The sequence below is a fragment of the Staurois parvus genome, unplaced genomic scaffold (assembly GCF_062004578.1).
Source record: "Staurois parvus isolate SC_StPar_1 unplaced genomic scaffold, SC_StPar_1.0 ptg000655l, whole genome shotgun sequence".
Taxonomy (NCBI): domain Eukaryota; kingdom Metazoa; phylum Chordata; class Amphibia; order Anura; family Ranidae; genus Staurois; species Staurois parvus.
In genome coordinates this window covers 875,894-890,347 of record NW_028318451.1, presented here as the reverse complement: position 1 = coordinate 890,347, position 14,454 = coordinate 875,894, and the positions used below count along the sequence as shown (strand labels likewise).

The 14,454-nt window shown below is 42.8% G+C and overlaps 1 protein-coding gene across 1 annotated transcript in view; it reads right to left on the bottom strand.

Annotated features, from left to right (window-relative positions):
• Positions 1 to 14,454, bottom strand: part of LGALS8 (galectin 8) — a 72,873-nt gene that overhangs the window by 39,166 nt on the left and 19,253 nt on the right. The window contains exons 4-6 of the mRNA XM_089694186.1: positions 8,237 to 8,453; positions 7,219 to 7,338; positions 5,023 to 5,073 (exon numbers count right to left, since the gene is read on the bottom strand). Of these exons, the coding sequence (XP_089550312.1) occupies positions 5,023 to 5,073; positions 7,219 to 7,338; positions 8,237 to 8,453 (388 nt within the window). The remainder of the gene's footprint in view (positions 1 to 5,022; positions 5,074 to 7,218; positions 7,339 to 8,236; positions 8,454 to 14,454) is intronic.

The window sequence follows — 14,454 nt, the reverse complement described above, 5'->3', positions numbered from 1 at the left end:
GGGGCTGATTGCAGAAAGGTGTATATAAGGCATGGCCAGGCCTGTGCTCTGGGCCTTGGTGTATGTTTTCCCATGAGCCTCTGTACCTGTATCCTGTGTTCCTGCTTCGTTGCTGACCCGGCTTGATCCTGATCTCTGTTGACCGTCTCCTGTTCTGACTACTGGCTCATCCCTGACTATTCTTCTGCCTACTCCTATGCTGTTTGACCTCCTGTTGCTGTACCTTGGCTTGTGACCCGTTTACTCTTTGCCTGCTGCTCTGTACTGATCTGCCTCCAACGTTACCGACCCGGCTTGTCTGACCACGCCAACTACTCTGCCATCCATCCATCCTGCACGGATCCAGCCATACCTGCACATACCTCTGGCGGATCCCTCTACCACTAGCAGGTGTACTCAGGGGCCGCGACCTGGTCTCAGTCCTGCGCCAAGTCCATCCCCACCATCAGGGGCTCTGGTGAAAAGGCAGAATGGGGCTTAGACTCCGCGCCCTGGGGAATCCTGCCCTGAAGACCGCTAGAGGTACCACCAAACGGTCATTACAGAACCCTACGGCCGGCCTGAACGTTCCACCTCTCCAGCCCTGACTACGCCTGTGTTCCTGCACCTCCTAAAGATTAGTGGAAGGTTGGTTTGCGCACTGTGCGTTATATATATATATATATATATATATATATATATATATATATATATATATCTGGGTGGCTAATAATAACCTGTATTATACTATACCTGAAACCTGCGTTTCCCTGTGTCAGTCCACACCTTTCTGGTCATTCCTTGATTCCTGACACCCACGATGCCACCAGCAAGTACGTTGCGGCTGCGAAGGGATCTGCGCCACAAACTGTGGTACTTTCTAGTCCAGACAGGGTGGTGGAATTCCAAACCAGAAGTCAACCACGCAGGTAGAGCTGATGAAACATGAATGGAAGCAGGGACCACTCCCCCCCGATCCAGTAAGGGACAAAGGAGGCAATCCCCCCGGGAAATTATGAAGCCAGGATTGGTCACATCCGTGAAAGCCAGAAATTACTGGCTAGGGCCCTCAGGAAGACCGGAATCCCACGATGCCACCATCAAGTACGTTGTGGCTGCCAAGGGATCTGCGCCACAAACTGTGGTACTTTCTAGTCCAGACAGGGTGGTGGAATTCCAAACCAGAAGTCAACCACGCAGGTAGAGCTGATGAAACATGAATGGAAGCAGGGACCACTCCCCCCTGATCCAGTAAGGGACAAAGGAGGCAATCCTCCCGGGAAATTATGAAGCCGGGGATGGGCACAGCCGTGAAAACCAGAAAGTACTGCTCCACTCCCACAGAATGTGGGATGTCTCCAGAGTCGCAGTACACATTTCTCGTATTACCCTTATGGCAGACACAGGCCACTGCAGTGGTGTTGTCCCAATTGAATCTGAGCAGGGGTCCTCAAGAAAAGGTTCGTTCTGTGCTCCCGAGACAACCTTATCTCTCGCAGCTCCAGGACATTGATGGGCAGGTGAGCCTCCTGCGTCCTCCAACCTCAACCTCAGAGACAGGAGACTCTTGTTGAATGGTCCAGACGATCTGGTTGTCTAAAGGGGCCGGAGACTTGTCCCACTTGGAGAGTGTATCCATATGTAGAACACTCACATGGATCTACGCACCAGTAGACCCAGAACCTGCACACAGGACTGCAAGGGGAACCTTCCTGCAGGGCAAGAGCAGCTGTACCACAGTCTGCAAAGTTTGACCACTGTAAGAAAAAAACCTATTGTCTGCTCCATATCAAGAACCTGGCCCAAGTACAGCAGACCTCTCTTCTAAGGTCAGGGCAGCTGCCCAGAAATTCAGCACCCATCTGAAGCCTTGCGGCAATCGCACTGTAATATCCACACTGTCCAGCAGTATGGATCCGTTAGTCCGCCCGCAAGTCCAAAAGAACCCTGTAAAGCATATTCTCAATGTCTCCGCAGCACCAGAACTGGAACCTGCACCTTGGAGAAGACCCGAGGAGCTGAGGCCAGCCTGTTAAGTAAGCATCACAAATTGACAAGGAGCGTTCCTACTGCAAAAAGCATAGGAACCGCTGAAGTTCCTCGTAGATGAGAACGTGCAGTTATGTATCTTGGACGACTATGGATGCCCGATGAATAGAAGCCATCATCGCAGAGATGGATGCCATCTCGATCTGCCGAATCTGCACACGTAATGAAAAGGTCTCTATGTGTTGCAGAACAGTGACCAGGTTCGAGTAAACTCCCGGAACCATTCTAGTTCAGGCACAGGGACTATCACTCCTTGGTGCAGAGGACCACCCTGTACAGGCTCAAAGACCCAGTGACAGAAGGTAACAACTGGAGGATAGGAAAAATTACCAGTCATAACCAAATGCAACCAGTTTGTGGCCCCACCTGGTGACCCCAACCCTAGTAATGGGTGGGGACAAATCTCCATGCTGAAGAGGACTGGTCAGTGGGCTTGGTGGATATTTTGGTCCAGGAGCCCTCAGCCCAGGAGCGATAAGTAGACCAAGCTACCACTAGGTCTGGTGGAGGTTGCCCCACAGGCCCGACCACCCCAGGGAGTACCTGCATTTCAGCCTGGGAAGGAAGGGAGGGGACATGTCTATGTACCAATCCAGTGAATATGTAGGTAAGGCTCGCATGATAGATCCACCTCACCACCGAAGTGGGGGGCTGTCGACCAGGGTAGCGCTGTGAGGCGCACATCAGGAGCCCAGTCATATGTGCCCCTGCGAGATGTTTAATTCGCTGGCCTTCCACTGTCTATCCATTAGATGTGGCCAACCCAGCGTTTGGCTAAAGGCCCATGGTCAGGCTCACTGGCCAGGCTGGGGTGACACCAGGACCTATATTATTGCCCAGCTGTTGATTGAGAATCTCCATAGGAAAATCCCAGGCAGTTACAGCAAACAGCTATTTCTTTTTGGTAGAAAGGTTTTATATATAAGAATAAAAGTTAACCATTGTAAGCACCCTTATCAGTAGTAAATGGTTTGTCTTAACCCTCTAACTGCTATTTTGTTTTGCAAGCTTGGTCGGTTAAAGAAGAAAAAAAAAAAAAAAAACAGCCAATGCAATGGTGAGCTGCAATTTAAGTTTGTTTTAGGTTTAATGCCACGTTAATGTCAAATGATATTTTGTGCTTTTAGGAATGCATCCAACTCTTTTTGAAAACAGTCTACTGAGCTGACCAGAGCTAGTTGCTAAGGAAGTCTATTCCACATTTTCACAGCGGTTAAGGTGAAGAAGTCTTTCTGCATGTGGAGGTAAAATATTTTTGTCCAGAGATAAAGAGTGCTTCAGTGTCCTTTCAAATGATCTTAACCGCTTCCCTGCCGCCCTATAGCAGAACTACTGCTATAGGGAGGCAGGGCTGTGCAAAATCACACACACATATCTATACATATACATATATATATATATATATATATATATATATATATATATATATATATACATATATACACACACACACACACACACATACGCGTGATTTACATTTCCGGGTAGGGAATGTACATGCACAGCAAAGAAATACAAAACAGCAGGTCTCCAAGGTAAAACAGCACACACAGTAAAACACACACACAGCACACAATTAACCCTTTGACCGCCCAAAAGTTAACCCTTCCTGCCCAGTGCCATTAGGACAGTGTCAGTGCTTTTTATTAGCACTAATCACTGTAATAGTGTCACTGGGGATGTCAGTGGCAGCTAGTCAGTTCCCACCCAGCAGTCCTTGCTGATCGCCATTACTAGTATAAAAGTAAAACAAAAATTACAGTATATATACTGCTATTTGTAGACGCTATAACTTTCACGTAAACCAATTAATTTACGTGTATTGGGATTTTTTTTTTTTGACAAAGACATGTAGCAGTATACATTTTGACCTAAATTTATTTTTTACTGGACATGTTTAATAGCAAAAAGTAAAAAATATTCGTTTTTTTTTTTCAAAATGGTCGGCCTTTTTTTGTTTATAGTGCAAAAAATGCAAAGCGCAGAGGTGAGCAAACACCACCAAAAGAAAGCTCTATTTGTGGGGAAAAGAAAAGGACATAAATTTCATTTATGTACAGCGTTGCATGACCATGCAATTGTCAGTTAAAGTAACACAGTGCAGTATTGTAAAAAAATGGCCTGGTCAGGAAGAGGAGCAAATCATTTGGAGAGAAAGCGTTAAAGTGAATACCTCTGCACCAAGTTTGTTATATGGACCTCATGTATTTTATGAGGTGATCTTTTACCCCTTATATATTTTATTTCCAATGCTATTTTCTGGAATTTACTATCCTCCCGCCATATAAATATTCAATCAAAATAATGGAAAAAGATATTTAGTGAGACATTGTATTAACAACTTCCATTTTTATAGTCTCGCCGCAATTCACTGTAAAGCAGTTGTACAGTGTGTCTTAAAGTGACTGTGCCATCCAAAAACCACACAGGATTTGTGCACTCTATAATCTAACATACAAAATCAGACACACTTTCTTACTGTGCACTACAAGGCGTCGCTCTTACTCAGCAATTTCAGCACAGAAAACTGGAAGGACAGGGAGTACATTTATTTACACTAAGAAAAAAAAATGTATTTAAAAAGGCATTTCTGAGCAAAAACCAGTTAAACCATAACATACAGTATGTCAGTACAGCATTCACAAAATATAAATCTATAGAGTCTGCTGTTTCCAAAGCTTAATAGATGAAGTTAAACTGTACACAACAGCTAAAAAAAAATCAGGAGTATTTGTATAACCTCCCATTTACTTATATACACAATCTCCATACAAAAAAACAAAACAAAAAAAACTTTCATTTAAAAAACGAGACAATCTGACAGGAAACAGCTGACTTGTTTTTAGAAAACCCATACTGCTCTGCATACTTAGGTCATGGGTGCCCCATGTAATAAGTGCTTATTTGAAAAGAAATATATTATATACATCATATATAATCAAAGAAATGAATGGCTTCCAACATTAAAATGTAAGGAAAATATCAGCGACTTACCAAACAGCCATCCAAGAGGCTGGCAGCAAGGGAAGTTGATGGTGTACTCTGCTGTGGATGGCAGAATAAAATAATGTTGACATGAACTTTTTTTTTTTTTCCTACAGTGCATTTGTACTAAACAACAAAAGATGTAAACACAGAAAGATTTATTACAGTAGCATATACAGTGGGGATCGAAAGTTTGGGCACCCCAGCTAAAAATTTGTATTAATGTGCATAAAGAAGCCAAGGAAAGATGGAAAAATCTCCAAAAGGCATCAAATTACAGATTAGACATTCTTATATGTCAACAAAAGTTAGATTTTATTTCCATCATTTACACTTTCAAAATAACAGAAAACAAAAAAATGGCGTCTGCAAAAGTTTGGGCACCCTGCAGAGTTAATATCTTGTACTGCCCCCTTTGGCAAGTATCACAGCTTGTAAGCGCTTTTTGTAGCCAGCCAAGAGTCTTTCAATTCTTGTTTGAGGTATCTTTGCCCATTCTTCCTTACAAAAGTCTTCCAGTTCTTTGAGATTTCTGGGCTGTCTGTCACGCACTGCTCTTTTAAGGTCTATCCATAGATTTTCAATTATGTTGAGGTCAGGAGATTGTGAAGGCCATGGCAAAACCTTCAGTTTACGCCTCTTGATGTAATCCCCCGTGGATTTCGAGGTGTGTTTTAGGATCATTATCCAATTGTAGAAGCCATCCTCTCTTTAACTTCAGCTTTTTCACAGATAGCATCAAGTTACCATCCAAAATTTGCTGAAATGTTATTGAATCCATTTTTCCTTCTACTCGTGAGATGTTCCCTGTGCCACTGGCTGCAACACAACCCCAAAGCATGATTGATCCAACCCCATGCTTAACAGTTGGACAGAGGTTCTTTTCATTAAATTCTGTGCCCCTTCTCCTCCAAACATAGCTTTGCTCATTGCGGCCAAAAAGTTAAATTTTAACCTCATCGGTCCACAGCACTTGTTTCCAAAATGCATCAGGCTTGTCTATATGTTCATTTGCAAAGTTCAAACAATGATTTTTGTGGTGAGGACGTAGAAGAGGTTTTCTTCTGATGACTCTTCCATGAAGACCATATTTGTACAAGTATCTCTTTATAGTGGAATAGTGTACCACAACTCCAGTGTCTGCCAGATCTTTCTGGAGGGATCGTGCAGTCAAACGGGGGTTTTGAATTGTTTTTCTCACAATCCTGCGAGCTGTTGTGTCTGATATTTTTCTTGGTCTTCCAGATCTTGCTTTAACTTCCACTGTTCCTGATGACTGCCATTTCTTCATTACATTCCGAACAGAGGATATTGACATCTGAAAACGCTTTGCTATCTTCTTATAGCCTTCTCCAGCTTTGTGAGCGTCAACTATTTTCAGTTTCAGTTTTCTAGACAACTGCTTAGAAGAACCCATGGTGCTGATTGTTGGGGCAAGGTCAGATGAGTCTGGGCATTTAAAACCTTTGAGATTGACATCACCTGGTCTTCCCAGACGATGATTGAGAACAATCCATGACACTGGCAAGTCTCAGCTTTGCAAAGGGGGCAGTGAATGCTATAAATTCTGCAGGGTGCCCAAACTTTTGCAGACGCCATTTTTTTGTTTTCTGTTATTTTGAAAGTTTAAATGATGGAAATAAAATCTAACTTTTGTTGACATATTATAAGAATGTCTAATCTGTAATTTGATGCCTTTTGGAGATTTTGCCATCTTTCCTTGGCTTCTTTATGCACATTAATACACATTTTTAGCTGGGGTGCCCAAACTTTCGATCCCCACTGTATATATGCCTGGCCACTGAGGCTGCTTACAATCTTTACCACCCCCAACCGCCCACCGAACCGATTTTAAATGGAATAGATGATCAAAAATTAAAAGGCAACAAAAATGGGCTTTTAAATCCTGGTTTCGAGAATCATGCAAGATGTTACTTTCGGTCATCTGAGGGCTTGAGTTACGGCATTGTCTGCATGTAATAAAGGTTTCTATTTATTTTACAGCCCATTTAAATTAAGGCAATATTTTGCGCTCTGCTGTACCAAATAAATTACAAAAGAATGAGCAATATAGATAATATATATATGTAAAATACAGTTAATTCAAAATAACCAACAGCCTCCTTGATCAAGAGAAGTTATTATTGGCATTTCTTTCCCCTTCCCCCATAAGAAGAGAGGCAGAAAAAAAAATTACTGACTTACTGTTTCATATACAAAGCCAATAGTATTAATTCTCACTGTTCCATATATTCCAAGTGTATCAATTTTATCCAGGTTAATCCTGTGTTTGTAAGAAAGCAAGAATTTTCCATTTGACGAAACCTAAAAAACACATTCAGGAACATTTTAAATTTGAAAACATTAAAACTACAAAATGAATAAACATATTCAATGAAAGGTCTACAATTCAAAATTACAAAACCTGCTTAAAAGACAAACCAATCCATCCATTTTAAACTTTGTTTTTGTCTGTATGTTCTTTTTATAACAATAATAATAAAAAAAAACTTTTTTTTTAAACTTAAAAAGACAAACCAACAAAACATACATATAATAGCAAAAGAGACGTGTTGCTGTATTTGTCAAGATTAGAAAAAATACCTGAATAAAATCATTGATCTTATTTCTCACATTTATTTAGTCACAGCAGATCAAGCGGCATATTTCTTACCATAAAGCTTTGCATCAGTCTGACCCAGTGTAGTGTCTTCAAACATAGAACAACACACAGTCTAAGGCTAGGTTCACACTGCTGCAATCTGATTTTCAGTACGATTATCAAGTACAACTTGGATGTGGTCTGAAGAGACTATGGGGCCAAAATCATGCTGGAATTGCACCAAAGTAGGACAGGAACCATTTCCAAAACTGTGCAGTTCTGAGTTGCACTGGTGTGAATGGGCACCATGGAAAACAATGTGATTTCCATTGTCATGGAATTCTGTGCGAAATTCACACTAAAGTGAATAGAGCTTAAGCAACAGTATGTATGCAATGCACAAGGAGTAATGATCATGGTGAGAATTGAATAATACCAACAAAAGTGTCTGTTGCCTAATAGGGTACTTCACACTACTTTCACTGCAACAGTCCAGGCTGATTGTTAGAACTGAGCACATCCCCATCAGTCTAATTATTAAAAGAGGTGTGCTGAACCAAACAGAACCCTTCCCTCTTTAAAATATTTTGAATATACAACAGAGTAATGATATAAACTCACCTGGAATTTGTGAGGTAAAACAAGAAAAATTACTTCAAATGGCTTTCCCGGTGCGATAGGCATGGGGTATGTCTTTTCTTCCCAGCCCCATGTTTGATTCTCTAAGGTATTACAGATGATCTGGCCCCAGTACCAGCCTTTAAACCGTGGGTTGAAATGGAAAGCCACATCACTACGTGGGCTTGTGCTGCTCCCACACTGGAAGTCTATCTGGAACCTGTCAACATGAATTTTAAAAGCAGAATTACAATGTTAAAGGGTATCTATGGTCAACACTTAAAATCATATATTTATTTTAATGTTGTATTTCAATTATACCAAAGCTTATTAATCTGAACGATCGTGAATTTTGTAAACTTATTTACTTACTTGAATTCTGTAACACAAATTAATTTTGCCCTTTGAGTAGTCACTGCTGTATCACATATCTTAATGCCCTTTCACACCAGTGCGATTTGTGAATTGAAATCGCACCTGAAATCACATCTAACGAATGTTAATATCAGTAGCTTAACATGTGTGATTTGCTGCAGCGCGATTGCTAAAGTAGTTCTTGCATTACTTTTCCTGCAGTTTTGTTGCGATTTCACATACTGTACATAGAACATGATGGAAATCGCACAGCAAATGGAAAGAAATTTTAGCACAAAAAAAGTCTTCAGAAATCACACCTGATTTGCACACAAATCACATATGTTTAAATCGCAGCGGCGTGACCAGTGACTTACAGAGGCTGTCTTCTGAACTACTTAAGTGCTGAGAGGAGGACTTTCATGAGGCAGAGTCAATACAGAAATTACAGCTTGCAAGCAGCAACATACCATCACATATAGATTTTAAAACAAATTGTAGTGAGCGCTCTTGTATAAATGCAGCAGCTAGAACACTCCAGGTAACCACAATACCTTTAGAATATGTATATAAATGTAAATAATAAAAGTGCAGCGCTCAAAATGGACTAAAGGCAGTAAAAAGTCAATGCGATATCCGCGGTGCTCTCTGGAATGATGAGAACTTCCAGAGCTTTACTGCTTCAAATAATATCAATGCTCACTCACCAGAAACGCATGGATTATGCGCATGTAGGAATAATCATCCCAGATGTCAGATCCATCAAAGACCAGGTGGTGGGCATCCCTCTCACGGTGAGTCATCAAGGACTCCAAATCAGGTCCAGAGGTCCCCTTAAGGTCAGCTAGCGGGTTCTTTGTGTGAGGAGAGGAGGTGAGCGAAGGTCAGAAGATCGGAGGAACAAGAGAAGGTGCCAATACCATCCAGAGGAGGGATCATTACCATCAGTGTGGATTACCTGACTGACCTTAAGGGGACCTCTGGACCTGATTTGGAGTCCTTGATAACCCACCGTGAGAGGGATGCCCACCACCTGGTCTTTGATGGATCTGACATCTGGGATGATTATTCCTACATGTGCATAATCCATGCGTTTCTGGTGAGTGTGCATTGCTATTCTTTGAAGCAGTAAAGCTCTGGAAGTTCTCATCATTCCAGAGAGCACCGCGGATACCATCACATATAAGTCATTAGTTACTGAAAGTAAACAGCAGAGGAGACGCTGCAAAACATGCAGTGAATTCAGGAAGTTGTGGAAAGAGATCGCTAGCAGACAGAAAGCAATCAAAACAAAAAAAGGGGGATTTTCCAAGTAAGCTCATATTGGAAAGTCAAAAATAACTGCTTTGTATTGCTAATAAAATGGTGGTTATAAAACGGTTTGCCAATACCACAGATTTCCTTTAACGTACATGAAGTATTTCACTACAATTATAACCAAAATACTAGATTACTTTCACTTTGTTAATTTAAGAATACGTAATTAAAAAAAAAATAAAAAAAAATAATAAGAGTACATTAAAATGTACCATGAAACAAAATATCCTTGAAACTAGAACCTAAAAGACCCAAAGTACTCTTTGTCTTTGCAACTGAAGGTTGTTGTGTGGGATAAATAAATATGTGATGTTTTGCATCCTGATTACAATTATAAGTGATATATTCCTGTAATGACTGGATCAGGTGTACTTCCAGCAGACCATCACAACTGAAAAATGAAAGAAGGGGGTTACTACAGGAGTCATCAGCCTGCAGGACATGGAATAAGCTTTATTATGGGTATCCCTGGTGATCCCCCCCCACCAAAAAAAAAATATATTTTTTCTTTATTTTACAAAACATCAGCTTTAAAAAGGGTAACTCCACTTTCGTGGGGAAAAAAACAGCAAATTAAAAAGTATATTACAGTATACACAATTGCAACACAAATCATATTGTAATTTAATATTATTAAAAATTACCTTTCCTATTCAATCGACAGTGCTGTAATTTTATGTAAAATGCAGTTTAATATGGCTGCCTGGAGGCCTGCTGTACACAGATGGTGTACAGATTGCCCCTCAAATGCAATTTCCTGCTCGTGTGATTGACTGATTATCCCAGAAGTTTACACTATAAGTCAGATTTTTGGCATCTCCTGCAACAAAATTTTATTTATGTTGATACTCCCAAAGGGAAATCATGTCTAAAGTGATGCACACCCTGCAATTTTCCTTATTAGAGCCCTGCAGGTGCAACAGCTAACTGAAAATTATGAAAGCACTCACATACAGATTCACTTTGCACATGAACACAGATAAACAGCTATTTCTTCAGAATAACAAAAGGTAGAACTCTGCAACAAAGCTTGTTAAAAGCCTTGCAATGTACAACAATGAATTAAAGTGGATTTTTTTTTGTCAACAAAAGTGGAGTTACTCTTTCAATTTCAGTTCTGATGGTCTGCTGAAAATTTCTCATCTCTTCTCTTGCTTGGGTCCACTATTTATACACATGCATAGCGGCCTTTGGTTATGAAGCTGGACTGTAGAATTAGCACATAAACATTTTATCTGCATGCCCTTCAAGGGATATTAAAAAAAAAAAAAAAAGATCTTGCTCACAATCCATAAGTAAGCTGCAAGTATAAAATTAATAAAAATGTTAACTGATAAATAAAAGTATGTTGCCCTAATATAATCATCTCTGTGCTGAATTGTGTGCAAATCGCAAGTGCTATTTGTCATACATGTTCACCATCTTCTTGTGATAATCAATACCACACATTCCATAAACAGGTGAAGACATAAAAATGTATGCGTGTTAAACAATAATAAGTTCTAAAAAGAAAAAAATTATAAAAAGGCAAAAACCCAAAAAAAGTGTCCATAAATAAATCCTTTAAAAACTCCTGTAAATAATGAAGAACTTTCACAAGTGAAAAACGCTTCCGCTTTGTGTTCAGGTACAACACCTCTATCACCAAAATGAAGCAGGTGTAGCAGGTACCCAGCAGAATAGACAGAGGAAAGCAGGGAGTCAGGGTTAGAATGAAGGGTACCGGGGGCCCTGCGTAGATAAACTGCCACCCCCCCATAGAGCTGAGCCAGAGCTAGCAAGTCAATCTGATCTTTTATCCTTGCACTTGTGAAATACTGTCCCCAGAGGGGTACTTTGCCATGCTTGTAAGATATCATCCACACAGGAAGAATGTCTCAATGCCAGTCACATATAGACTGCAGTATCCCAGTTAATATGGTAACAACTGCTATGCTATGTCCGCAGTAGACAGTTAGGAGATGCTGCCGGTCAACGTCCTACCTGCAAGTACGAAGAAGCAGAGAGTGCAACTGCAAAAACCCCAATGAAAATGAGGTGGTGCAGGTACAGTATGCACTTTGAGCTGCTCTGAAAGATGCGTGCAAGCAGAGTAGTGCCGATATTGGTACATTGTTAGACAAAAATGTCGCCAAATTTAAATTAAGCCTGGACAATCAGATATTCCCTAGATCAACAGTCTCGGTTGTTATTACCTATAAATGTTAATGTGTATTTAGGAACGTGTCCAGTTTCTTATTTAATATAAAACAATATATTGAGCTGGCCAGAACTAGTTTCTGGGGGAGTCTATTCCACATTTTCACAGCTCTTATTTACAGTGAAGAAGACTTTCCAAGTTAAATCGCTTTTCCTCTGAAAAAAAGAATGCTCCTTGCCCTTTGTAATTTCCCTCCCCCATCCCATTCATAAATCACTTTTCCTTTTATAGAAGCTGTAGTATGAGGATTTTGCCTAAAAGAAGAGGCATCAGCACATCCTACTGATTGTAAGTTACCGTATTTTTCGCTCCATAAGACGCACCTGACCATAAGACGCACCTAGGTTTTAGAGGCAGAAAACAGGAAAAAAAAATTCTGAACTGATGGACTGCAGACACAGTACAGGAGATGACCAGAGACTGCAGACATAGTACAGGAGATGACCAGAGACTGCAGACATAGTACAGGAGATGACCAGAGACTGCGGACACAGTACAGGAGATGACCAGAGACTGCGGACACAGTACGGGAGATGACCAGAGACTGCGGACATAGTACGGGAGATGACCAGAGACTGCGGACACAGTACGGGAGATGACCAGAGACTGCGGACACAGTACGGGAGATGACCAGAGACTGCGGACACAGTACGGGAGATGACCAGAGACTGCGGACACAGTACGGGAGATGACCAGAGACTGCGGACACAGTGCAGGAGATGACCATAGACTGCGGACACAGTGCAGGGGATGACCAGAGACTGCGGACACAGTGCAGGAGATGACCAGAGACTGCGGACACAGTACAGGAGTTAACCAGAGACTGCGGACACAGTACAGGAGATGACCAGAGACTGCGGACACAGTACAGGAGATGACCAGAGACTGCGGACACAGTACAGGAGATGACCAGAGACTGCGGACACAGTACAGGAGATGACCAGAGACTGCGGACACAGTACAGGAGATGACCAGAGACTGCGGACACTGTACAGGAGATGACCAGAGACTGCGGACACTGTACAGGAGATGACCAGAGACTGCGGACACAGTGCAGGAGATGACCAGAGACTGCGGACACAGTGCAGGAGATGACCAGAGACTGCGGACACAGTGCAGGAGATGACCAGAGACTGCGGACACTGTACAGGAGATGACCAGAGACTGCGGACACTGTACAGGAGATGACCAGAGACTGCGGACACTGTACAGGAGATGACCAGAGACTGCGGACACTGTACAGGAGATGACCAGAGACTGCGGACACTGTACAGGAGATGACCAGAGACTGCGGACACAGTGCAGGAGATGACCAGAGACTGCGGACACAGTACAGGGATGACCAGAGACTGCGGACACAGTACAGGAGATGACCAGAGACTGCGGACACAGTACAGGAGATGACCAGAGACTGCAGACACAGTACAGGAGATGACCAGAGACTGCAGACACAGTACAGGAGATGACCAGAGACTGCAGACACAGTACAGGGATGACCAGAGACTGCAGACACAGTACAGGGATGACCAGAGACTGCAGACACAGTACAGGGATGACCAGAGACTGCAGACACAGTACAGGGATGACCAGAGACTGCAGACACAGTACAGGGATGACCAGAGACTGCAGACACAGTACAGGGATGACCAGAGACTGCAGACACAGTACAGGGATGACCAGAGACTGCAGACACAGTACAGGGATGACCAGAGACTGCAGACACAGTACAGGGATGACCAGAGACTGCGGACAGCACAGGGATGACCAGAGACTGCGGACAGCACAGGGATGACCAGAGACTGCGGACAGCACAGGGATGACCAGAGACTGCGGACAGCACAGGGATGACCAGAGACTGCGGACAGCACAGGGATGACCAGAGACTGCGGACAGCACAGGGATGACCAGAGACTGCGGACAGCACAGGGATGACCAGAGACTGCGGACAGCACAGGGATGACCAGAGACTGCGGACAGCACAGGGATGACCAGAGACTGCGGACAGCACAGGGATGACCAGAGACTGCGGACAGCACAGGGATGACCAGAGACTGCGGACAGCACAGGGATGACCAGAGACTGCGGACAGTACAGGAGATGACTGCTGACCTTTGGGGAGGGGGGGGAGCGGGTACCTGAATTTGACAGGTACCCGCTCCCACTTCCGCGGAGTTGTTCTTTCATCTTACCTGTTCCTCTATCCAGCCGCGCGCTGTCTTCCCGGCTTCTGTAATGGCGCTCGGCATGACAGCCGGGTGCCCAGTGCGCATGAGCGAGAAGCACTTGCGCTTTGTGATTGGTCCGGCGGCTTCTGGGATCTGTCATGTGTCCCAGGTGCCGCCTTACCATT